The 26726-nt window shown below is 45.5% G+C and overlaps 1 protein-coding gene across 1 annotated transcript; it reads right to left on the bottom strand.

Annotated features, from left to right (window-relative positions):
* Window positions 1–1050: 1050 nt before the first annotated feature.
* On the bottom strand, window positions 1051–26263 carry CKMT2 (creatine kinase, mitochondrial 2). The gene is made up of 11 exons (XM_085567216.1): window positions 26144–26263; window positions 21638–21711; window positions 18447–18604; window positions 17489–17687; window positions 16519–16614; window positions 12952–13173; window positions 10687–10772; window positions 8742–8865; window positions 6433–6567; window positions 5935–6060; window positions 1051–1280 (listed from the first exon to the last, which is right to left on the bottom strand). Exons 3-11 carry the CDS (start codon window positions 18596–18598, stop codon window positions 1161–1163), a joined length of 1260 nt encoding a protein of 419 aa, XP_085423342.1. The 5' UTR covers window positions 18599–18604; window positions 21638–21711; window positions 26144–26263; the 3' UTR covers window positions 1051–1160.
* Window positions 26264–26726: the final 463 nt, after the last annotated feature.

The following is a 26726-nucleotide window of genomic DNA, read 5'->3' as shown; positions in this document are numbered from 1 at the left end:
AGTGGCTGCACATCCTCAGGGGCTCTGGGGAGTGGCAGCTGAGCCAGACCCCGTTACCTCTGAGGCTGAGAGCTGCAGGAGGGGACTGGAGCTGGGCAGGTTTAGGTGGGATGCAGAACATCAGCAAACTGATTTACCTGCTTGTCGGAGCCCAGCACATCCCTCTGGCTGCCCTGGCTGGCTCCAGACCCTGGCAGGGGCTCAGAGACCCTGGCATGAAATAACAAACACCTGTGGCTTTGATTTTAGCCCATGGAGAAAACTGCCAACTCTGTAGGAGGAATTACAAGCCACAAGGGTTTGAATAGTGTGATATTTGAATTAACATAGGGTGGAAAAGTAGAATTTTGGGATTTTTAGAACAGGATTCAAGAGGCTACAAGATGGAGGGATTTGGGCATGCCCTGGCCTTCTTCTTCATTTTGTCCTCCATGTCTTGGTGTGATGGTGGCACTTTTTTATTGGTTCAAGGCAGAGATTCACAGTCTAACATGGGTAATGGGAATTGGTAATAAATTGTAAACTTACACACATAGTTTCGAGTATATAAGGTAGGAGCTGCCCAGGGCTCAGGGCAGACTGCCATGGCCTCCTTGCTAGCCAGAGCTCAGCAGGTCAGAGAAAGAATGTTTAGATAAGGAGAAATAAACAACCTTGAAAGCACAGTCAGAATCACTCCAGGCTCCTTCATTTGTCTGTGTTCGGATTAGGGAAGCAAAGACTCTTTGTGATCTCTCAGGTTCACCCTGACCTAGGAGCCCTGAGAAAAACTGACACCTGCTGGGTTTTGGACCAGGTTGCTGCAGCCCAAGGGCACGGCAGAAGTGAGGAGGATGCTCACAGGTAAATATGTCCAGAAGTGCAAGCGCTGCGCAGAATTAGAGATTTGTGCTTTTTGCCCAGCTGAAGTGGTACTTTTCTCATCACCAGCCAAGAAAGGGAAGCAGTCCCCCAACAAGCACACCCCAAGGTGGTTGTATGGGTGCACCCCAGTGAAGCTGCACCCAGACCACGTTGTGCCAGTGCAGCCAGGCAGGAGGAGCCACAGGGTGTCAGGCAGTGTTTTATTACACAATGCATTTATACAGAGATGTACAGGGGTGCCTTTCCATCAGAATGGCAGCCACGTTCACCCTCAGCTGAGGCCATCACCAGCAGCTTCATCTCCTGCTGAACTGAGGCAGGGGGGGTGGCACCTTGATGTCTTGGCCTCTTTCCAGTTTCTTCTCGCAGTCAACGAGGTAATTAACCCCATCAATGACAATCTGGACTAGCTCCACCTGCAACAACAAGAAAAAATGTGTAGTAACAGAGGGTTTAGCTCATGGGGAAAATGCATATTTTAGGATTGGCTTTTCGCAAATATTACAATGAATATTATATGTGTAATGTTAGAAAGTTATGCTGTATTAATTCTCTTAAGTAGAGTGTTAAATACAGTTTTAGGTTATAACATAATGTTAAAATAGAAACTCTGCAATGTAAGATATCTTTTACTAGCACAAGAAAAGAAATTAGATACTCGCTTCAAGATAACAGTCACAGAACCCCTAAATCTTCCAGAGAAGAGGAATTTATGGTTTTCTTATCAGAAGAAGCTCATTTCTTCAGGCCTTTCTCAGACTCCAAGATGCCATGGGGATTGAAAGAAGTTGACATATCCCTGTCAGAGATTCTTGTTTTAAATAGAATGTATGCATAACCATGAAGTATGTATGAATATGCAACAGGATATTGCTTTTAAGGGTCAATCCTTTGTTCATATAGCATGTTTTTGGAAGCTTAGTGCCCAAAAACATCCAGACATCCATAATTATTTGCTTTTTATTGTCTTGTAATTGTCCTAACTAAATTTTTATTACTGTAATTGTATTACCATTTTTATAACCATTTTATTATTATTAAACTTTTAAAAATCCTATAAACAAGTGATTGGTGTTTTTCACAGCTCATCTGTTAATAGAGGAGTGGAGAGTTGGCTTGTGCTGTCACCAGAGCAGGCAAAGCTGAAAGTGAGGAGGGTCACAGACATCACACCTCCTCTGGCTCAGGGAGTACAGGTTGTGCAAAGCCACAGTAATTCCCTTCTCCTCTTTGCCCTGGGCAGCTTTAGAAACTTTCAGTTAGGTCCCTAAAGTTATTTCCACCAAACTGTGCTCCCACAGGAACAAACCTACCAGGCAAAAGTCCCTATGTGAAGTGTCCAGGTGGGACCAGTTTCAAACATGACCCCAGGAGGGTGCAGGGTGATGTTCAGCCCTGTCAGGAGTGCTTGGTGGAGCACTAAATCCTCGCTGTGTCCCCCAGCTCCCAAGCCCAAAGCACCCCATGCTTGCAGGAGCCTTTGTGTGAGCACAGAACATGGAAGAGCTGGGAGGGATGCTGGTGCGAGGGGTCTCGTTGCCCTGGCTCCCACCAGCCCTGAATGCTGCGGGGGGCTCAGGGTGGGTGTCCTTGGTGTGGCTGGGGCTGGGAGGAGGGCAGGGCTGCCAGGGGACACCCTGCAGATGGCCATGGCCCTTGGGGTGGTCCCTCAGCCCTGGGGAGCAGCCCGCCTGTCCTGCCAGGCTCGGCACACTGCGCCCAGCACTCCTTGGCTCCCAGCTCCTCTGTTAATCCCTTGGGATTTAGGTTTTATATTTTTTAGGCCCTGTACTGCTTTAGTGTACAGCACTTAAACTCCATACCCTGTCAGCTGCCATTTTCCCTTTTTATCCAGACAAAACAATTCCTCTCTAGGCCTGAAACTCAAGGACACCTCAGTGTCAACAGTGAATTGAGGGGGGCACACTTGGAGAAAATTACTTCATTACCTGAAGCTGAACTGAAGGATTAACCTCTGAAATGCAAATGGACCAAACTTTTAACTTTATGAAAAACTCATGGCCATTGTCCACCTTGGGTGTAGCCCACTGAGGCTTTTCATAGCCCAGGCTGTACCTTTTGAAGGCCTTTAATAAATAGCTGCTTTTATTTTCTTAATCACGTCTAACTCATGTTCTAGGCAGCCACTCCAAGGCATCAGTGACACTGCCAGGGGTGGGATTCACTCCAGGCCTAGAGCAGCACCAAAATTCATAATTCTGTATGGCAGGGGGTGGTGGTGTCTTTGTAACCTGTTTCAAAATTGCTGGAGAATACAAGGGCCCTTGTCCCTAGCAGACAGGTGACATTTAAGGACCACAGGCCTTGTGGCACTGTGAGGCAGCAAGATAAAGTTGGTATTTCTTAATCTCCATGAAATGGTTCATTAGCAACCTTTAATGACTGGTTTATTAAAACCAAGTGTGAAGACTAAATCCCATTGTCTCTTTATTGTGACAGTTGCTGATTTTCAAGGGATTTGTTTTTACTATAAAGCATTTCAGTGGCTTAGCAGTTTATTTTATTGTCTTTTACAGACTAGCTGTGTTGGGAATTGAGAGGTCTGAATTTGCAGCCTCTGTAAGAAACAATTTTCGTATTAAGTTTGCATTGACCAGTAACTGAAACAGAGCAGGAATATGAACAGTTTTATCTTGCACCTTTGGGAGCATAATTCAGTTCTGCAAACACACTTACCACATAATGGCATTTATTTAATTATGTACTGGAAAAAATTTATCCTAGAATAAAACTTTTCTTATCCTCTTGAGTATGTCTTGTCTTATTTAGATTTCAGAGTTTCCAAGGGAGGGTTTGTGTGTTAAATGTTGCCTTAATCCTTTGTAGGAGCCATCACTGACTTCAGTGGAACTCTTCATATACGCAAAACTTTGTAGGCTTAGGCTGTCAGCCAGCAGGACTCAATTCATCATGCTGTGTAATCCTGTTTTTCATTATTAACATTACATTAATATAAAACACACATGATGATGTCTCAGGTGTTAATAGATGTGTTTGTCACAGGCCATTTTGGCAAAAAATACAGCTTAATAGTATTTCACTCTTACTTATTTTGTTTCCTGTTACTTATTTCATTCTAGATTCAAAAAACACAGGTGCCTACACAAAAGTTCCATGTTTAAGGTTTCTAGACGTCTGTCCCTGGCTGTGGGGACATTCAGAGGCATGTCTGGATCAGAGAGCACAGCTCACCTGGCTGGGCTGGAAGGGAAGGCACTGTGGGCTGGCTTAACATTGTTGTCACCTAGGTGCATTACCCCAGGGTTATATTTCTGTCAGGAAAACCCACCTGGAATGAGGCTGGCCCCAGGTCTTGGGCTGCAGCACCAGGACCAGCCTGCATCCATACCCAGCCTGCCACAGCCATGGAGTTTGGCTCAGTCAGAGCTGCTGGAGGAGGCTGCAGCTCCTGGCCACGGCTGTTTCTCCCCATTCTCATGAGCTGTGCTCTTAGGAGCTGCTCTGGCTCGTAAAATCATTCAGCATGAAGCTGGAATGAGGTGTGGGACCCGAGCTGCCAGGAGGCAGCAGCTGCTCCAGGCTGCAGGGTCATTTCCACGCTCTGGCACTACAGATGTTCCTTCTCACTGAAATGGCTTTGGAGCAAATGTCTGGGGTGCACCCATCTCACTGCAGCCTCTGCCCTGCAGGGAAGGCTCAGGGCTCACGATTAAATCTTTGCCCTGATTTCAATCCCTGGTTTAAATGCATGTCTTAGGTTGCAATGCAAGATATGAGCAGAAGTGTGTATTCCATCACCACCTGTCAAAACCAGGTGGGGCAGCTTTCTTTATACCTTCCACAGCCCATGTTCATGGGCCATTAATTATTAATTATCTCCTGTTCATGGGCCATTAATTATTAATTATCTTCTGTTCATGGCCACTGAGTGTCCCTGCATGGCTGAGAAAATTCCATCATCCATGGGGAGATGCTCTGCCCAGGGGAGGAGCCAAACATTCCTACCTGGATACAATCTGACCTGGGAACAGCACAGCAGCCTTTGCCCCCTGCATTCCCAGAGGAGCAGCTTTATCCCCCCTGCATTCCCAGAGGAGCAGCTTTATCCCCACTGCATTCCCAGGGGAGCAGCTTCCTTCCCCCTGCATTCCCAGAGGAGCAGCTTCCTTCCCCCTGCATTCCCAGAGGAGCAGCTTCCTTCCCCCTGCATTCCCAGAGGAGCAGCTTTCTTCCCCCTGCATTCCCAGAGGAGCCCAGGCCCATCTCCCCCAGCCCTGGAGCTCCAAGGAAAACTCCCCCCTTGTGCAGATCCTGCTCCAGCAGAAGCACAGCTGGCACTGCAGGAGGGCTGAGCCCCCCTGGGATGGGGCTGAGCCACTCCCTGACCCACAGCCTGACAGGACATTTCTGACTCTGCCATTGCTTTATTTTGTACTATTGCATTTGTATTTTTAATTTTCCTAATAAAGAACTGTTATTTCTATTCCCATATCTTTGCCTGAGAGCCCCTTAATTCCAAAATTACAATAATTCAGAGGGACAGAGTTCACATTTTCCATTTCAGGGGAGGCTCCTTCCTTAGCAGACACCTGGCTGTTCACACCTACACAACACAGCTCTCTTGTCTGAGAGTCACGGAGGAGATGTGAAAACAGCCCCAGCTCCTCAGTCACTGTGGGGTGGAAGCCTTGTGCTGCTGTGTAACCACGGAGGAAGTGTGTGACTCAGTCATGAAAGGAGCACAACATGCCTCACCATGCCTTGCTTTAGTGCCTGAGTCCCTGGGTGGGCTAGGACTCCGTGCCTGCTTCCTTCCAGCACCTGCATACCCTCATGGAGATCCTCAGCACATGGCCTTATTTGTGCAGCTTGCTCAGGGTTGGGTTTGTTCACTGCCAGGAACTTTTATCAAGCACTTCATTAAAAGTTCTCCTTTCAGTGAGCATTTCCACTGGATCAGATTCATGAGGAGTAAAAAGTGCCGTGGCTCCTCTGAGGTCAGCAGAGGGAAAGTGGCCTGTGTCAGGACAGATCTGAGCTAAAAAGCAAGGTGAAACCAGAGAAGGAACCCCAAAAAGAGCAGTTTACCTCTGAGCGACCGAGGCGGTCCAGGTTGGAGATGTCGTAGATGTCAGCCACAGCCGCCGTGTCCACCCCACCGGTGCCACGCTTCTGCAGGCGCAGGTTCTCCAGGATTTTGGAGAACCTGGGGTCCTGCCAGGAGAAACAGCTTTGAGCTTCCTGCCTTCCATGGCAGTGGGCAGAGTCACTGCGGTGCTGCCATCCTCACAGCACTGCCACAAGGACAGGCAGAGGTGCAGAGTTTTCTCACTCCTGGGTCACAGCCCCTCTTTGTGGCTTCCCCGCTAAGCAGATTGATTCCCATGACAAATACAGCAATCTGCAGGATTACAGCAAGCTCCTTCAGCCCATCCCCGGGACCTTGTTGCACGCATCCTTTTAACGTGCAGTTGTCATAAGCTGTCATTTCTCCTCCGCTCCTTTACACCCCAGCAGAGCTGGCTCATGTCACATTTAAATTATGTCACATCTGTGTCCCTTTTGTCGCTTGTGAGTGCTGTGTACCTTGCTGAGCCTGGGCAGCTTGACGTGGACTCCGGCGCGCAGCCCCGTGCCCAGGTTGGAGGGACAGGTCAGCACGTAGCCCAGGCGCTCGTTCCACATGAACTCCCAGCCCCGCTCCTTGATCAGCCTTTCCACCTGGGCAGCAGCACAGGGACGAAACAAAAAGGGCAGCATTGGCAAGGGTCCTGTTGTGGAACACCAGTGGAGTGGCAGGGATTTACGCTGGGTGCAGTCTGGTCTAGGTGTGATACAGATCTTTGCGCTCCTCAGGTCCCAGGAGGATTTCTTCACCCCCCTCTCATGACTGCTAATGTGGGAAATGGATTTGTAGAAAACTCTCAAAGCCTGACAGAAGGCTCACATCCCTATGCAAACCTTGAGACCAGAAATGCTGACTTAGAAATGCCATGGAGTAGGACAGGTACTGCTGAGAGAGAAATGGAGCTAGAAACAACTTTCAGAAGGTGGACTTACAAATAACACTGGGTACTTTGGAGAAACAGAGCCATGAAAGATGCACTGCAGTGGGACCCATGAGGGGTAGTTTTAGATGATTGGCTTTAAGGCATCTACAGCGTGGTGTGCAAAAAGCTGATGGGCCAAGAACACTTAGAGTGTTTGTAATTAGGAAATGGTAATTTCTGATTGTGGTGGCATGAATTAAAACATCTGTATTGTCTCACCCTTCTCATGAGACTGAAAATGGAATAAAAGGTTTTAAAACACCTCTCAGCTGCCCCATCCCTGGGTCAGAAAAAAAGTATAATCCAGGAAATTATCTTGCAGGCTCTTGGTCACTTCACCAGAAAACTCCCTGTCATGGTGTTTTGGTAAATCCTTGGCCCATGGGGCCACATCTTCACTTAAGAGTTGTGGCTTTTGCCATTTGTTTGTAACTCGGTAATTTTGAGGCAAGGACTCAAAAGGACTCAAACACTATGAAGCAAAGGGAGCTCAGCCTGAGTTTTGTGTAGTTTTGTAGCTGATATAATGACTCCTGGGAGAGAACGTTTGGCCTCTAAGTGCCACTCTTCCATTACAAGGAGACAACACAGCTTGTAGATAAGGCTTCTCATTACTACTCTCTGACCAGATTTGAGAGGAGAGTGAAATAATTACCACAGGAATATCACAAGGGTCTAGTGCCCTTTGAATCACCTGGTACTCTGCTCTCTCATCTGTGCTTGTGCAAACCCAACACAATTTCAGTAATTTCAGTTGATTTCTCATCTCCCCCTGAGGAGAACTGGATGCATAAAACCAGCTCATGCTCACAAGACTCCTATGAATATTGCTGATTTCTTCAGGTCTGTGGGAGGATACAGAATAAATTATTCTGTTAAGATAATGTCTGTGTTTGGTGAGGGTAGTACAATGGGTGGTGGGAAACTAGAGCTGATTTGCTGCCCCGGAGCCTGCTGAGGGCACAGCTCCCCAGGCTGCCCCACCACTTCCCACATCCATGTCCACAGCCTGGCAAAGCTGGAAAACACCTGGGGCTGCGACACCTGGGCCACCACCTGTGCACTGCTGAGTCTCACAGGTGTGCCTGGAAACCCACCCTGGGAACTCTCAGCAACCACCTTGGTGCCAGCACAGCATAAATCAGACAGCTTTGTTTTTCTGTGCCCCAAAACCCACTGCAAATCCTAACTCTAACCCAGACCACTTCAGGGATCCCTGATAAAGTTCTATTTCTCTGGCAAATCAACTTTTTTTGTGCCAGAGCAGGTCAGAGGGCTGCACTGGGCCCAGACCTAAGTCACACCTGAACTCTCTGGGAAAAGCTGTTTTAACCCACGCCCTGTCCCAGGAAGCCTTTCTTACCATTGTGATTAGCTATACAAAAATAATACCCAGGATCCCTGACTAGCAGTTCTTAGTGTTTTACTCACAAATCCCCATTTCTCCCAAAATAGTGTGTCCTAAACCCTGAGTCCTGTGCACAACCTCAGCAACTTCCACTCTGTTCCCAACCTCAGAAATAAGAACCAGGAGGATGGGCCAAATAAAATCCTCAATCAAGCAAATAAAACAATGCAAATGAAGTGCTTCATTGGTGAATTTCCACAGTCTGCAGGTACCAAATGTAAAAAAAAAAAATAAAAATGGATATTTATTTATTTTTCCCTACATCTCAGCTAGCAATCTGCCCATATTTCCTGCTTTAGTTGTGTTGCTGTGGATTGTTGTGTGGACTGATTTGACTTCATTTCATTGCCCCTGGAGATGTCAGCTCAGTGGGAACCACAGTAAGCAGGGGTGACAGCAGTGAACGAAGAGGAATAATGAACTCACTGAGACACTACCTCTTTTAATCCACGGCAGAATCTTTCAAAGACACGTTTCATGTTGCCACCCTTCTCCATTGAGATCACCCTGGTGTGGTCCTCTTCATTAATCCAAATGAGAAATGTCTTCTCATTGTTGTGCCTAGTCAAGAGGGGAGAAATAAAAATTAATATCTTTAAAAAGGCAAGCCCTGAGAAATAATTCTCAGCATCCTTGGTTTTATCACAGTCTTTCCAAGCAGCAGAGGTGTTAAACGTGTCATAATCAAACTGCTGTCTGGAGTGAGGGATTGGGGCTGGTTCCACCTCTAGATCCCTCATGCCCGTGGCCCTACAGGGCCTCTTGGGCACAGTGTGAGGAGAGTTTTCTGTCACATCAAGCTGCTGTGGTGCTCCACCGGGAGCACAGCTGGGGATGCAGCCAAGGGAGAAGCCAGGCTCTGCCCTCTCTGTCCTCAGGGAAGGGTTCTATTGCTCTCAGAAAACCCAAACACCCTCATGCTGCAGGGATTTGTGTGCTGAGCTGATGTTGTTCTCCCCTGCCTCAAACCCCACTGTCCCTGGGAGCTCTGGGTGTCTGCAGCCCCCAAGGGATGTGTCGGGATCCCTCAGTGACCCTGCCAGAAAGGACAGAACCCCCAAAAACCCACTCCTGTCTCAAACAGGCAGTCAGGGCTGGCTTTCTGAAGTGCTCCTGGCTTTTCCTCTGCCTGGCCAGTCTCCTACTACTGCTTTCCTACAGCACGTAGAAGGTGATGGATGGGATCAGACTCATTTGTGCCAGCAGTGAAGTATCAGCAGGTTTAAGGCACATGAAAGGGAAAATCCGAGGTCACTGGGAGCCTGACTTTCAGCTGGCCTTTTGCTGAGTCTCCTTTTTCTTTTTGCAGCTGAAGCTGGCCAGTGCAATGCTGAGCAGGTGTAAACATCCTGTGCCCTGGCACTGGGGCCAGGCCAGGTCCAGGCAGCTCCTCCTCAGTCATGCACTAATGCTGAGGGAGGGTTTTAAAATTACTCTGAGCTTGGCCTAACTCACCTCCCCTTTCAGTTCAGCTAGTGTCCCCACTGCTGTCAGGACCATGCATTTAAACTGTGCCATTGCTGACAGAGCTGTTGGTGGAAATGGGCCTCCAGCCCCTGACAAGGACAGAACAGAAATCTTCAAAAGCAAAATTATTTCCATGATGTGCACACTTTTTGCAAGAGAAAGGCAGATTTTCAAGATGTGGCTTACAGTAGTACTTTCCAATCACACAGATTTTTTTTCCCCATTCTCCGTGATATGTCACATGTAAAAGAAGTCAAAATTCAGGTCTGTTTTATTCAGGAAATCCCTGGATAGTAATTATGCTACTGTTTGTTTGTAGAGACAATGAATAGGTGTCGCAAGCTTTATCCTTTCCTGTTTCTCAGTCTTCATGGGGACCAAAGAATCTGCACCTTGCTGAATCTCATAGGAAGCTGGTTGAAATTTAAAAATCCCCACAATTTTCCAGCAGGTCACTGGGTTTGGGGGTGATCAGGTTTCACACTAGGCAGTTCCTCAGGATGCCTTTTGCCTGTTTTTTTCAGGGGTGAAGCAGCTGGCAATGCCTGCAGTGCAGCAGGCTGGATGCAGATGCTGCGCACTGCACAGCTGTTGGTTTGGGCACTCATCTCAGAGCTGCTACCCCTTCATCTGCAGAGCAGATATTGTATTTGGGCCCCATATCAAGTGTGTTGTGGCAGTGGAAACAGACCTGGAACAGAACAGGAAGTCCAGCTTCCCTCTCTCCTTTTCATCCAGCTCATTGGGAAGGAAAGGGGTGCTTTCAGCTGTGGGAATTAAAACCTTTCTCTTTTTAAAGCCAGCTGGACATGCAGTGAGTGTGGGGCCAGGGTGCTTGGAGGGTTAGAACAAGCAAGGAGGTTTGTAAGACGATCTTTGGGCAGGACACAGGAGCCTGCAGGACACACAACCTACCAGATCCCTCTGGCGTCCGGCCAGTCACGGGCCATCCCAGCACATGTCAGCAGAGGGGACACGGGCTTGTCGAAGAGAAAGTGATCCTGGGCACCACAGGAGACAGAGAAAACAGAACAGAGCTCCAGTTTAGCCAGGAAGCACTGCAACGCCGTCCGTGTCTTGTGAAGGCAGTGGCAGCACAAGCAGATCACACAGTGCAGCCTGGGAACATGGTTCCTGCGCTGGAAACTAAAATCTCTTTACCCAGGTGGTTTTCTTAACTCTCACAGGTGCTCGCTGACATGTTTTGCCAAAAAACATTTTTGAAATGTAGGGAGGATGGAGGGATGGGCCTAAGTCCACATGGACACACCAAAGGATGCTCTGGAGGACCTGGCTCCAGAGATCTCTGCATTCAGACACATTTCAGCATAGAAGTGAATGAGTTCTTAAAGACTGGGGAAAAAAAGAACAAAAACCAACCCCCAAAAAAAAGAGTGCTAGTTCTGAAAAGATACTTCTCTAGCATGGAGATTTAGATATTTATTCTAAGCTTGAATTCAAGGTAGGAATTGAATCAGTGCTAATCTCAAACTTTTAGAATCACAGGCATGTTATGTTCCTTAACAGAGATGCTATTTGTAACTTAATATATGTAGCACATGCTGTGCCACCAACTTGCCCATGCCTAATAGTTTAGAGTTTTTAAAACAATTGCTTTGGGCTTTTTTACCCTCCAAAGAAAGTAAGTATTTTATATTGATTTTCATGTGTGTGCTAAAAAACTATTATTGATGAAGAATGTAATAATTATTAATATATTTTTCATTTCACCTAGGTTTTCATCTCTGAATGGTTTGTAATGGACACAGTGCCTGCAGAACTCCAACCATGCAGGAAGAAAAGCTGTAGAGTTCTCTTTGTTTTTCAAAGGGACACCAAATTTCCTTCCTCAGCTTGCTCCACTTGACACCCTGCTTGAAACAGAAATCCCCCTTTTTGCAAGAAAAGAGCTGTAACTTTTCCTCATGAACATATGGCCCAACTCTGCAAAGCACCAAATGCCTTCTGTGCTGAGCGCAATTCAAGTAGCACTGATTTATCTCACTGAAATAAACTTTGATCTTGCAGAAGCTGGCAGGAAGCCTGATCCCAGAGAGTTCCTGAGGTGCTGGAGGGGTAAAAAGTGGTGTGAGGTAAGGAATGAATCTCAGCTTACAACATCAGTGTCTGATGCCTACAGATTTACCTTATCGTGAAACAAAACAAAATGAGATAAAATGCTGAATCAGTGAAGCCTATTCCACTTTTCACAGGATTTAGCCTTAAACCATGAACGAATTACATTTTCCACACCCCTGTTTCGGCCTCTACTTCCTGAGGAGCTGTCTCCTGCTGAAAATAAAACCTGCAACAGGTCATCAACATCTTGTCAATAAACATATTACCAGGGACATTCAATTAAAAAAGTTACTGACCTTAAATAAATTCTTAACTCCCGGTTAATCCAGACACCTACTTCCAGGGTTATAAATAGTTACGTTACTTCATCAGCTCCCCTTTGGTTGATGTTATGGAATAATGTGCCTTGAGTATAGCTAAGAGAGTACAGCCACTCCTTTGGGTATTTAAAATGCACATTCAAGCTTTGTTTGACATGTCACATGGTGTGACAAAATCCATGATGAAAATCCTTGTGTTTCCATCTGTGTGACAACGAAAACTCTTGTTATGGGCCCGGTCCTTCAATTCATTGAACACAATGACAGGACTGGGAAAAGGTCACCTGGGTGCAACAGGCTACGGCCACTTTAGGGAAATTAGAATTAGTGTAGTGTTCACTCATGAAATTACTGCCAAATTTTGGGACATTAGAATTAGTGTAAAGAAATCACAGGCAAAGCCCCCCACCCCACAGAATGGAACACAGATACCATGTAATGCCAATCTCAGTGTAATGCTTTTAGTTAGAATGGTTAATATAGAATTAATCACTGTTTGCTCAAGGGGATGACCAAGGAAAGGTCCTGAATTTACCTGGTTGCGTGCACAGAGAGGTGGCATCAGCCACGTGGGTTTGATTTGACACTGGCCTCACTCTCTGGAATATAAATCCTCAGACCTGCACGGCGATGTACGTAACAGAAACACCGACCCTGGGTGGCTCAGCTACCCCATTAACAACATTGCCAGGCCATTAGGCAGCGGTTAATGATGCGGTTATCCTGCCGGGCTCCGCGGGCGAGCGCGTTTTTAGCGGAGATGGAACCAAAGGCGACTCACGTCGATGAGCTGCTGCTGCTCCCGCTCGGTCATGCTGGTCAGGCTGTAGTACTTGCCGGACAGGTCGCCCCGCAGGCCGGCCAGCGCGGTGACCACGACGTTCTCCACCTCCCTGCGCTCGGCGCGGGTGCAGGCGGGCGGCAGGCTCAGCCCGCGGATGCTGCGCCCGGTGCGCACCCGCGACGAGAGCACGTAGCGCTCGTCGAACTGCCCGTGGGTGATCTGCGAGGGGAAGGGTCGTGTGGGCGCGGTAATCGTGAAAATTGAGTTGTGTTTTATAGTTATGGACTCTTTAGATACACTCCTACAAGAAGCGTTTGAAAACGCACAAGCCAGCAATGGGCATTGCGGCACAATGTCGAAACCACCTGGACAAAGGAGGGAGGACTCAATTCACAAGCAGTTGGACATGGCCAGGAGATGGATCACCCATCAAGGTGGCCCAAGGAACGATGAATGCACAATAAATACCAGAAATTGAGATAGCCAGAGCCATCAGGGTGATACATCTCAACACCAAATTCCGCAATCACGGGTGTTCATCTCTCTCTGGACACGTACTGTTCAACTTGCCACAGAGAAAAGAACTCCGCCCGAATATGTGCAGTCCAAAAAGGAAGAAAAGGGACTCTGCCTCGGGCAATAAAAATTGTATAAAAATCAGCCAGACAGAGCAGTCAGTGTGGAGCACAGGAGACCCTCTGCTGCAGCAGTCAAACCTGTGCCTCACACAACACTGACACCCAGGCTCAGCACTGGCCTTTTTTTCTTTTTGATAGCAGCTTTTCTTTTTGTGGTTATTCTCTAAATTTATATTTGGTACATTTAATAAATTTTCTTAAATTAATAAATTGGAGCTTTAACTTATAACAGGAAATGACCGTGAGACATTGTTATGTGTAATATGGATAATTTGTGCATATAAAGGGATATATATAAATATAATATGTTATATTGCTGAGGAATATTTGTATAAAGTTTTTAAGCTTGCAAGACAGAGCTAAGGGATTGCCTCCCATGTGTCGAAACCAGATTGTTTCCCAAGGTGATCCAAGGAACTCCCAAGTGATGATCATCTCAATATAAATCTAAGACTGAGATAGCTGGAACCATCAGAAAAATACATCCCAACACCAAGTTCCAGGTACTCAATCAGGGACATACACCACTCTTTGGACATGGTTTTGTTCAACCCAATGTAGAGAAAAGGAACTCTGTGAATATGTGGAACTCTGAATAGAAGAACAGCCTGATTGCTCAGAACTCATCCTCAGGCAGAATAAACTGAATAAAAACCACTTGAACAGGACAGTCAGGGGGAACACAGGGGACCCTCTGCTGTAATGGTCAGACCTGTGTCTCACCCAGTGCTGATCCTGGGCTCAGCACTGTCCTTGTCTTTGTGGCTGGCTCAGACTAAATTTTGGTCACTGAATAAAACTTATTTCATTAATTTTAATTTTGCTGGATCAATTTTTACCTATAACAGACAATAATTTTGAAGAATCAAGAATTTTAGGAAAGTTAAGATGATAGTTAAATAAGATGTTGCTGAGTTAGTGGAAGTAGATAAATAGCCTTTGTTCATAGTTAACAGTAGCTGGATCTTAGATAAAATATCCAGGATCTATTCACTCATTGCTCATCAACTTTATGTTTGGGTAGCTGTGCTCATCATGAGAAACAGAATGTGATAAACAGATTTCAGGGACACAAAAACAGTTGCAGACTTCCCATACTTTAGGAATCCATTAAGCACAGGAAAACAGCAAGGATTCATTTGTCACGTATGCATGGGAAAGGCAGAAAGGTCAGAACGAGGAAGACTTATTTTACTTCCTCATTTTGGAGACTCCTCCCCAAAATGAACCCCTGATTCATTTCAGGGAACAGAACTACACATGCTTAATGGCCTTTTTGCCAATTAGCAATCAAAGCAGAGGAAGTGACAGGGATATGAATATGCATTCATAATTTGTGTATTCAAGACTTCTGTAAATAAAAAGCATTTGTAATACCTGTGATTTTTGCAGTGCGCATTGGGGAAATATCCCACGTGCTGCCCAGCCATTGCAATAAACATCCATTTTATAACTTTAAACCGTTAGAGAGTTTTTGTCTGCCTCAGTTGGATATCGATAGTAGATCAGTATTCATATTTTAGTAAATCAACCAGATTGTAATATATGGCTTAGAATAAATTCGTGCTCAGGACTAAAAAATACAGTATCTTTTTGTAATATGTAATATATGTTATAAAATAATTTGTGCTAAATGAAATTAAGAACCACAGAATTTTTTGTCCTAAAACCAGTGTCGGGCAACAAGCAAGCTAAGTGATAGAAATTCAAAACACAGGAAGACACTGTCTCCAGAAATGTATATTCCAAGGGATTTCTCATCTGACAAAACCCCAGCAGGAGATATTCTGATAGGCATCATCAGAAGCTTATCCCAGAGATTTTCACCTGATGGAATTCCAGCAATTTTCCATGGGAAAAGCATGATAATATGCTAAAGAAGATAATATGCTAAATAAGATAATATGCTAAAGAAGACCCCCTTTCTAAGCCCAAGAGACTGTATAAAAATGGACCCCTTAGAACTGAGCCTTGGAGACCCACGGGATAAAAAGGAGGCTGTGTCCTCCAAAAATTGGAGAGACCCCAGGGGAATACCCCATGGCCTCTCACTATATTTAAATACAGTAAAAAGGACTACCCTGGTTTTTTTTGGACATAAACCTCTGGTGTTTGTGGGTTAATTTTCCTGACAGAAGGATACAGGCTTCCTGGGAAGGCAGGTAGGGGAGATGAGGACGAGGTGTCACCCTTTAAAGTGGTGATCAGCTGAGTGCATGATCCCTGACTGCACTGGAGGAGAGCAGCCCTCAGCCCCTCCAGGGATCTGCTTGGCCCAGCACCACAGGATAAACCCCTGGAGGGAACCAGGGGCCCAAGGACACTGGGAAATATTCATGGATCAACTCCTCCAAGCTCAGGAGTGAAGCATCCCAAGAAAGAAGGCATCAGGAAAAAACATCAGGAGGCCTGTGAGGATGAGCAAGGAGCTCTTGAACAAGCTCAGACACACAAAGGAAATTTACAGGGGGTGAAAGCAAGGACAAGCATCCTGGGATGGGTACAGAGAAGATGAGGCTGTCCCTGGACCCCTGGAAGTGTGCAAGGCCAGGCTGGATGGGGCTTGGAGCAGCCTGGGGCAGTGGAAGATGTCCCTGCCCATGGCAGGGGGTGGGAATGAGATGGGCTTTAGGGTCCCTTCCAACCCAACCCATTTTCTGATGAATCCATGACCTGTAAGCTCATTAACAGACCCCAGTGCCCAGTGAAGCTGTGTCCCCAATGTTTGGTACAGCTGGCACTGATTCCCTGATGAGAGCGAGGGATGCAGCTGGCAGGGCCATGACCAACATCCCAATTTCCTTAAACATGAAACTGGGTCTTCACGCCTGGATCAAGACAAATGAAAGTACTGTCGCACACAGCATCATCAGTGGAAGAAGCAGCTCAGAGCCTTTCCCGTCTCATTGTTTTATTTCAGTCCTACCTTGGATGCATCCAGGTCCGTGTGGTGCTTCATTGTCCGTGGATCGTAGCCATTATGCCTGGCTTTAATGACAGGGTCAAAAATCTCAGCAAACACCTGCGGAGGCAAGAGGAGCTAGAGAGAGTCTGCAGCATCACAGAAACACATCCTCACAGCAGCTGCAGGCAGAGGCTCCTGACTGCAGGTACCACGGACAGCCAGGCTGGGGTTTGGGGCTCACTGCCAACCAGAACACACCCCACAGCCTCTTGCAGGAGTACCCTGAGCCTTCCCTGCTGTGGGGACAGTCCTGGTTAGAGACACGGGGCTCAGGTGTGCCCCAGCACAGCTCCCTGCAGGTGAGCAGCAGTGGCACTCCTGCACAGGCACCCCGAACGCCGGGGTGAGCGCCTGGAGTGGCAGATGTCCCAGGCCACCCTCACGGGGACACTGGGGTCTGCAGAGGAACGGGCAGCACTGCAGGCACACGAAAGAAGCAGACAAATGACAGTGAGGTCTTCCTTTTGTCCTCCATTTCTCATTGCAGAGCTAAATGAGCTGTCCACCCTAATGCTGTTTGTCTTCAGTTTTCCTCAAGATCTGAAGGCTGTGGCTCAGTGATATCTGGCTCTGCCCAGGAGACATTCTGCTTCGCTTCTGCCTCTGCTGCCTCACAATGTGATTTCCACATTGCCTTCATTTGGCGTGTCTCAGAGTTGGGCAGTTTTCCCATAAATTGGGTGTAGCAGCTGCTGCCAAGCAGGTACATTTTATTTATTACCTTCAGCTGCAGCAGAGGGGGCACCTGTGGTTATCCCACATATTCCTGCTTTTCCTCATGTGGAAAATTAGGGAGAAATAGGGAAAACACCAGCCTGGCCCCAATGTACCCTGGGGGACACAACTTGTCCTAGGACCTGGGAGTCTGTGTTCATCTGATGGGAACGACACCACGAGCACAGACCCGGCCAGCCCCGTGGGATGCTCTTACCTCGTAGGACTCTTCGTCCCCAGCCACCATGCCCACCGTCTTGATGAAGGGGTGGCCAGGGTTGTCCACCCCGGTCTGGATGCACTGGTCCAGGGTGTACCCGTTGGGGGTCATCTTGTCCCTGAGGCGGGAGTAGATGCCCGGGGTCAGGCACTCGGCCATGCAGTTGTTGTGCTTGCGCAGGTCGGGGTAGTCAGCGCTGCGGGGAGAGAACCCAAGGCATCACTGTGTACCCTGGACAGCCACCGCGGAGAGTTTGTGAAGCTAAAAGTGTGATTGCTCCTGGTTTTATGTGCTGCATTGAGTTTGAGGAGTGTCGGAGCCAGCGCATCCCTCTGGCTGCCCTGGCTGGCTCCAGACCCTGGCATGAAGTCAAAAACACCTGTGGCTTCGATTGTAGCCCATGGAAAAAGCTGCCAACTCTGTGTGAGGAATTACAGACCACAAGGGTTTGAGCAGTGTGGTAGTTGAGTTAACACACGGTGAAAAAGTAGAATTTTGGGGTATTTAGAATGGGGTTTGAGGGGACAAGATGGAGAGATTTGAGTGTGTCCTGGCCTTCTTCTCCTTCTCCTTGCCCTCCATGTCTTGCTGTGATGGTGACACTTTTCTGTTGGTTTAAGGTGACACTTTTCTGTTGGTTTAAGGTAGAGATACACTGTCCAACATGAATGATAGATATTGGAACGTTATTGTAACATAGTACAGGTAGTTTTCGGTATAAAATGGTAACACCACCCCAAAGAGGGGGGCAACGCAGCAGACTGTCCTGCTGGGCAGAGCTCAGCAGGTCGGAGAAAGAATGTTATAGCTAAGGGAAAATAAAGAACCTTGAGAAGCTGATCCTGCACATTCAGACTCTCCTTTGGCGGAGAGAACAAGACTTTTCACACTCCCGGGGTCACCTCAGTCGCCAGAAGCCCCAGAGCTGCCCAGCCTGGCCCTGCGCCGTGCTCACCTGGGCGGGTAGAGCTTCCTCTTCTCCTGCACGGCGGCGCTGACGTTGTGCTGGCCCAGCAGGTAGCCCGTGGCCAGCACCCCCGTGCCCGCGGCGGCGAACAGCGCGGGGGCTGCGCGCCCGGCCAGGAGACGGCAGAAGGTGCCAGCCATTCCTCTCTGCAGGGACAGAGCACAGCCTGGGTCAGCCCGCCACAGGTAACGCCGAGGTGCCTGGCTTTCAACGCTACCTGTGGGCTTCTGCCAGTTATTTTAGTTATTTTAATATTAATACTATTTTAATATGTATAATATATGTTAAAATATTATATATTTTAAAATGTAGAAATATATATTTAAATATAAATTTAAATTATAAATATTATATATAAATATTTATATAAAATATATATTTATTATATATAAAATATATAAAAATATATATAAATCTATTTAAAAAATATAAATATATATATAAAAAATTTTCCATATAGTATCTATAAATATAATTATAAATTATAATATATTTTATTAGTAGTATTTATATTCTATTATTAAATTATATTTATATTACTATTTATATTATATTATTATTAAATTATTTTATACAATGTCAATATATATTTATAATACATTTGTAATATTTATAATTTAAACATGATAAATTATTATAATTTAAACATTATAAATTATAAATATATTTATAAATTATAATATTAAAATTATAAATATTACAAATATATTATAAATATATATTTAAATTATTTTATAAATATTATACTAATATTATTTATAAAGATCATTAGAAATTATAACTATATTTATACTTTAAATATATTTATAAATATATATATCATATTTTATATAATATATATTTATATATCTATAATATATATAATAAATTTATGTATAAATTGCAATACTTAAATCATATTACAAATCTAGTATAACTATTATACATATATTATTTATAAATATAATTATAAATTATAAATATAATTTAAAATATAAACTTAAAATATATATTTTAAAAGATATTTTAAAATTATTTAAAATATAAATATATATATTTAAATTATGTATTTAAATACAAATATATTTAAAAATATAATTTAAAATATAATGTAATGTAATTTGTTAATGCCCCAATCCCTATGTGGATTATGTGTTTTAGTGTGATAAATGTGTTGTAATTTAGGCTCTCCTAAAATATCAAAATAGAGACTATGTGTATTATATGTATATTATAACATTGTATATTGTAACATTAACTGTTGTAGAAGTAGTTAATGCCTTTATATGTCTAACATACTGACAGTGGTGAGAATAATTTGGATAATTGTCTGAAAAAGCTAATGTTGATTTAATGTATTGGTGGAGTATCTTATCTGTATGGTAAGATAACACTGAAAAAGAACCAAGTAAATAAACATTGGAAGAAAGATTGCAAAGAGGAGTTTAGCACTGACACTTCAGCTGTCAAACCGCAGAACAAGGGGCCTTGTGAAGAACTAGAATACACAAATTTCATCTGCAGTATGGCACATACTTTAAAAAGACAAGCCAAGAGTTAAACCAAGCAAAAGAATTCCCAGAACATGTAAACTCCAAGGATTGTTTGAATATGTATAATCTTTATAAATATGTATTTAACCAATACAATAAGAAGGCATAGGGAAGAATTGTTACAGTTAACCGAGTGTCTCTGGCAGTTGCCATGCACCCAGGGCTGCAAAGGTCCCTTTTGTCCTTTATTAAACTTTAAAAAATTTAAAATGAGCCTTGTTTCTCACAGGTCCATTTCCAGCACTGCAGCAGCAGCCCCACCCCACAGCAAACCCATCTCGTGCTGCCCTGGGGTGTTCAGGGAAATTCGGGGATTTGCACTGTGCTCCATAACTTGCTTTTGTCCTGCTTGGTTCTGCTTGGTCTGTGTCTGGTACCTAAGGCTGGCCAGGAAATTGGCATGGAAATAACACCTTTGGGAAATAAGCATGGGAAATTTACAAAAAACACATGACATTCCTCCCAGGATCTGCTGTTTCAGTTGTTTTACCAAAAGGTTTTTGAGTGTGATTTTTTTATGCAACATCCTCACCATTCTTTTGGAGGTTATCCTAAACTCCTCAAAGCATTTCATTTTGTTTTTAGTGAGCAAATTCCCAATAATTTCCTTGTAGGTCTGGGTTAGTTAGACCCAAACCCTTTACTTCTTTATCTTTCTCTCTCTTGTCCAGATAGATGCAATGTTGCACCTTTATCTTCTCACTTGGTAAAAAGTTCTTCTGTGCTTGCATATTTTTATGTCATAAACCAGTATCTTCTTTCTATGTCAGTCACATCAGTGAGACAAGGAACACGATGTGTTCTAAGTTTGGAGTAATTTTTTTCATGTCCTCTGTTATGCTTCATCAAATTTTTACCAGAATATTTTCTTTCTGTCTCCTCCATGCCTTTGAAACACAATATCCACAATATCCACAATATAACTTCACTACCAGCGAAAGGAGCTGATTGACAGAAATTTCACTATTTTTTCACTGGAAGATTTCTCTCTTAATCTCTGAATTAATTTTGGCGAGCTTCAGGACAGGTTTCTGTGACTGCAACAGGATTTTCCCTCCCAAAATGCAGTATGAGTGCAGCGTTTGGCTGCAAACAAAAACCAAGTAAGAGGTTTCTGGTGGAGATTTTCCTGGTGACTTCTTTTCTGTGTGTTTAGCAGATCGCTCTGGTGCCTTTTCACAGCATAGCACCCTCATCCTACACCCTGGAAATATTTTTTATGACTAATCTGCACAGAACTATTGTTGTCACACCTCAGTGTGTGTGAGGCACCATGTGTATTTTCACAACAGCTCTGTGTATTTATAGCTCTGTGTCACCATTGCAAGGAGCTGGCTGGCAGTCAAAAACCTGTCCTGAAAACTGTCAGCCGTATCCCAGTCCCACTGCAGATGATGAAATTATGACTTCAGCAACCCCAGGCTCTCATCAGCTCCTCCAACAGCATGGATTTTTTTGGAAACTCCCGAACCCTGTGTTGTTTAAGGGACAAGTATGGTTTGTACGTCTGAATAATCTAGAGGGGTCATGGAAGAAGTGTGGCTTCCTAAACTCCCCCCGTGGCCGCAGGCTCATCCCCAGGAGAGTCTGGCCCTGCTGGATCACAGAAAAGGTTTTTTCCTGATGCTCAGGCAGGCTCTGCTTTACCTGACAGACACTTCTCTGGCAGCTCTTAGAAGCCTCCCACACTGGAGACGCCACAGACTGTGCAGGTTGTCTACCTGAGAGGAACAGAAAGCAGAGAAAGACAGGGTTTATTTGGCTTTTTTTGTTGTTTTTTTCTTTTTTTTTTTTTTTGGTTGTTGTTTTTTTGTGGGTTTTTTGTTGGTTTTTGTTGTTGTTGTTTTTGGTTTGGTTTGGTTTGTTTGTTTGTTTGTTTTAACACACTGCTTAACTACACATCTCTTCCACAGTGGAAAGTACAGCCTTCGGATGGCAGCGTGGAATTTCCAGTTCGTGATTCTCTAGTGCCAAGGGGAAGGTGGAAGGGGAAGGAAAACATCATTTGTGGTGCTGTGAGAAAGTGAGTTTAACCCTTTTTGCCCCAGAGATGTGGCTCCAGACACAGCTTCGGCCACACGGGTGGGCTCTAGTCCTGACTATGAATGTCCTGCAGCACGGGCAGCGCCACAAAAACTGCTCAAAAACGTGGTGCACAGCTCAGCAAAACCAGTTTTTCATGTAATGAGGGCACAAAATGAATAAAAAACTGTATTTGACAAGCAACAGTATCATTTGGGTGGTAAGGGGGTGGTCCATTCTTCAAAAGACAGGATGATTTTTAAGTAATGCACTGCTTCAGGACAAACATTTTGCAAACTTCATTTGAAAAGAGTCCAGATGGAATGGCCCCAAATGAAGGAAAGATCCTTATCAAGGATTTTTGTGAGGTCTGACTCAAACCATTGCTGTATTCAGCTCTTCTTTTCCCACAGACACTGTCAGCCTGCCATGCATTGGTTTGCCCTGATTACAGGGGTTTACCTCTGACTAAAGGGGTTCCCTGGCAGCACTCTGCCAGAACTGCTGTGCTGCCATTCAAGTCCCACCACAGACCATCTCCAGGCCTCCACTGCAAGGATTTCACTTTCGTCAGGCTAATTTAACCACTGCACAGCCTAAACTTTGAAAATGCAGATTTTCCTCTTGGGGGACTTTCCTGAGTGTCTTCCCTTGTGCTCGAGATAGAAAAATCCATGTTCTTGTGAGAGTCTGCCACGGTGCAGCTGGGAAGGGGAGAGAAGACTTTCATGACCAGGAGAATTTTTGAAGGTATCAGTTTTAACCCTTGAAGGAAAGAATTGAGTGTTTGCCTGCGCTGACCAGGTGTGCTGGAAGGAGAACACCTCCCTTAGGAAGGCATCTGTTTTGGGTTCAAAATCATTTAGAGACAGTGTGGTCTGGAAAAAAGAAATAAATTCTAAGGATTAATCAACCTGAGGTTAAAAAAAAACCCAAACCTCTAACTCCTGGCCTGCATATCTGTTCAGTGTGAATCCATAGCCTGTGGTGGGTTGTCTGCAGCTCTGTCAGTCCCACCAAGTTTTTTTTTACCATTACTTTAATTTCATTTTTAAACTGGAATGCCTCCTCATAATCAGTCTTCTTCTCTGCAGGAGGATTCTGAAGGCACTGACAAAAAATTATTAAAGGCTTTTGATGATGATTTTCTGATTTCTACTTAAAATTTTATCTGTGCTAAGTAGTTCATTAATTGCACTAACCTTCCATAAGTGTCAAGTTCTTTCAGTGCACCACAAGCTACGTGAGAATTTGGGCTTTATTCCACATGGGACTGCTACATCTAAGCTTGCACTGATTATTTCTGTGTCATTTGTCCAAGAGAGATCTGATTTCTCTGGCATTAGACACAGCACCTTTTTTGGGTATAAACCTTACCAATTTCGTTCTTCATATTTTTAACAAGACTCTCAGGATTCCTGGCATGAGACCTCGATCATGCAATCACTCAGGTAATGCTCTGCAGCTCCAAGACTCTTTATCCAAAATCTGATGGATAAGCACAGCAGGAGGCATCTTCTTCATGAACAATTTAATGAGCAGATATTTTTGGCCCAGCGTGTAGGAAATGCTCAGAGGTGTGACCCAAACTGGGCTGCTCTGCTGTCACCTGCAGCCTGTGTCCCTGCCCTGTGCAGGCACTGCCACCTCTCTCTGGTGGGGATGGAGGCTCAGCTTTCGTGTCCCAGCCCACATTCTGCACCAGGTGTGTTTCCTGCAGGGGATTCCACCTGCAGGCAGGGCTGGGTTTGGGTTTTCCTCTCGTTGCTCAAGTGTACTACAACGTGTTTTAGGCTGTGTGAGCTTGACAGAATTCTTCCACGGCTTGCCCAGTGCGTTTTCCCCCTTTATCTCAGCCTGCTCTGAGCAGCTGCCCCAAAATCCTGCTGAGGATGTCTTTGTGCCCCGCCAGGCCAGGGGATGGAGCACAGCTCACAGCCCTGGGGCTGGCCTGACACAAAGTCCTGGAAGGTTTCACTCCCAAGGTCATCTGTGCCCGTGCCATGTGCCAGGCACATTCTTCTCTCTCAGGATTTTTCATGGAGCAGCACAGAGGAAAGAAAGAGAAAACAATTTCTATTTCTGCTCCTTGTTTTCCCATGTGGAATGTGTGTGGAGAATTGTTTCCCTGGGGTGTTGCTTGGTTGGATTCTGGTGAGGATTGTTTGAGCCTGGTGGCCAATCCAACCCACCTGGGGCTGGGCTCTCAGAGAGGGTCACGAGTTGTGAGTGAGTTAGATATGGGAGTTAGAAAAGCAGGTTTGTAGTTTTAGTATCTCCTTTAAATAGTATATGAATGTATTGTAGCATAGTTATAATACAGAAATCATTCAGCCTTCTGGAGTCAGACATCAGCATTTCTGCCCACTGGGCTCACCTGCACCTGGGTTTAACCTGCATTTTCTCATCTGTGTCACCTGCCATGCACAAGAAACGGAGACAAAGGCCAGCACTGAGGTTTAAGAGAAGTCATAGCAGCAAATCTAATGCTGGCTGAGGAGCAGCCAAAGGATTGCAGGTGTCACTTCAGGTGGAGGGGCTCTTGGTAAGCACAGCTCGAGCCCCAGGAACCTCACAACTTCACAACCAATTCTATATTAAAAAAAAATAAATTAAAAAGTGTTTTTCCTGTTAATTCTTCACTTTCTTGAACTTCTTTAAAGAGGAAGTTTCCTGCCCCAACTTCCCCTGGGTGCTTTTAAACAGGTATTTGTTATCCAATATTTCACACTTGCCTGGAGGGAAAGAAAGTGCCAGGGTTACAGTGACATTTCTAGAAATAGAGGTAGATTAAATATTTGAGCCGTGCATTGGGTGATATTAATTGCCACGCCATGTGATCCTGAGTGACATTTTGGAGGAATGGCAGAGCCAAGCTAAAGTTCACACGGGCTCAGCACCACGGGGGATGCGTGTGCACCTCTCACCCCACAGAATGCTTCAGCCAGACGATCCCCGTGCTGAGCTGGACCCTCACGTGGTGCAGGGACCGGCAGCCTGGCCTTTTATATTGGAGAAGCAATTCCTCTAAGCCATCCTTAGCTGGAGCCCAGGCCTACAGAGGGCAGTGGAAAGTTTTCCCCGCCATCCATGGAAGGTTCTGGAGCCTCAGAAACATCTGCAGTGACCGTCATGAGTCACTGCTCGCCTCCGAGGCCATTTTTAGACACCCAGAAATCAGTTTACATCTCTCCTGGTTTGCTGCATCGCCCTGCAGCTCAGAGAACACGGCACACACTAAAACGGCCAACCTCACAGAGAAATATTGTTGATTTTTTTTTTCTTTTTTTTTTTGCAGTTTCTCCCCGCTCACCCTCGGCATCACTCAAACCCTTCTGACTCGTCTGGGTTTGAGATGCAGCCTCTGAAGTGCAGAAACAGCCCCAGCAGTGCCTTAATCACAGCGTGGGACATCTCTACCAAAAATATCAACCGCATTTCAGTGTCTTCCTCCCCATAATTCCAGAGGACAGCAAAAGGTTATCAACACTTACTAATTTGAAAAAAAAAAAGAAAAAAGGATAAAATTCCAAGCTATGAACCTGTGACCAGACTCGTGTGGGCAGAGAAGGCATGGCAACTCTTCACAGGTCAGACAGCAACCCCTTGGTGGCACCATGATTTTGGGTTTCTGTCAGCTGAAGGTCTGGCTGGGCAGACCCGACCAGGTGAGACCCAGATGCCCAAATTCTCCTGCCAAAGCCCAGCCAAGGTGCAGGCACCGCTCACCCTTCTGAGCCAATCTGGTGCCATTTTGCAGTATAAACCTCTCATCTTCGCAGTGCAGAGAGCTACAATCAAAACCACAAAAAACTCATGTAATTAGAGACATTTTCTGTGAACTTGTTACACATCTGCAAAGAGACTAATCTTTAACTAAAATTGTTACTTAAGGGTCAGCATTAATATCTGGACTTTATGATCCTAGAGGTCTTTTCCAAACCTTAATAACTCTGTGATCAGATTATTTGAAGCAGCTACTAACTTCTCTGCACCAAGTACTTACACAAATCAATATAACCAAATTAACAACACCATCCCGTGGTGCTTTGAATCACTTTTTAACAACCCTTGCGTTGGAAATGCTGCAGTTTGAGGCTAGAAAAGCAATATTTGTGTAGTGTCACTGACCTTGGAGCTGGAGGTAGGGACGTCCTGCTGCCTGCAGCGAGCCCAGAGTGTAAAGGGAGCTGGAGGCTGGGCACGGACAGGAGCCCAGGAAATTTGAGCCGGGCAGGAGGAGGTGAGGGAAACCAAAATAATTGCTGCAGGGGCCAATCCTGCCCAGCTGGGTTACGTGAGTGGCATTTGCCCACACAAGGGTGCCCTTGAGGGCATCAGCAGGATGTGGCAGCAGCGGGGTGACAGCAACAGCATCCCCCAAACACGGACGGACAGACGGACACGGGAGGGGATGGAGACAGAGGGACACAGGCAGGGATGGACAGAGATGGACACAGGCAGGGACTCTGGTCCTCCCCCAGGCACCAGCCAGGAGGGAAAGGGAAAACTCAGCCCTGGGACACCAGGGCAGGGCAGTGCCACAATTCCTCACTCACATCCCAGGTGGAAACAGGTGGGAACTGAGCTGAGATCACAGCAGGGGATTCGGGGATGTTCTCCCTCCCATCTCCTTTTTAATTCATGGCATTAATTCTTGACTGCTTGTAAGGCAGAGTGACCAGAAATGTGAAGTGGCCTCTGAACCTCTCCT

The sequence above is a fragment of the Lonchura striata genome, chromosome Z, assembly GCF_050655825.1.
Source record: "Lonchura striata isolate lonStrDom1 chromosome Z, ASM5065582v1, whole genome shotgun sequence".
Taxonomy (NCBI): Eukaryota; Metazoa; Chordata; class Aves; order Passeriformes; family Estrildidae; genus Lonchura; species Lonchura striata.
This window is presented reverse-complemented; position numbering and strand designations above follow the sequence as displayed.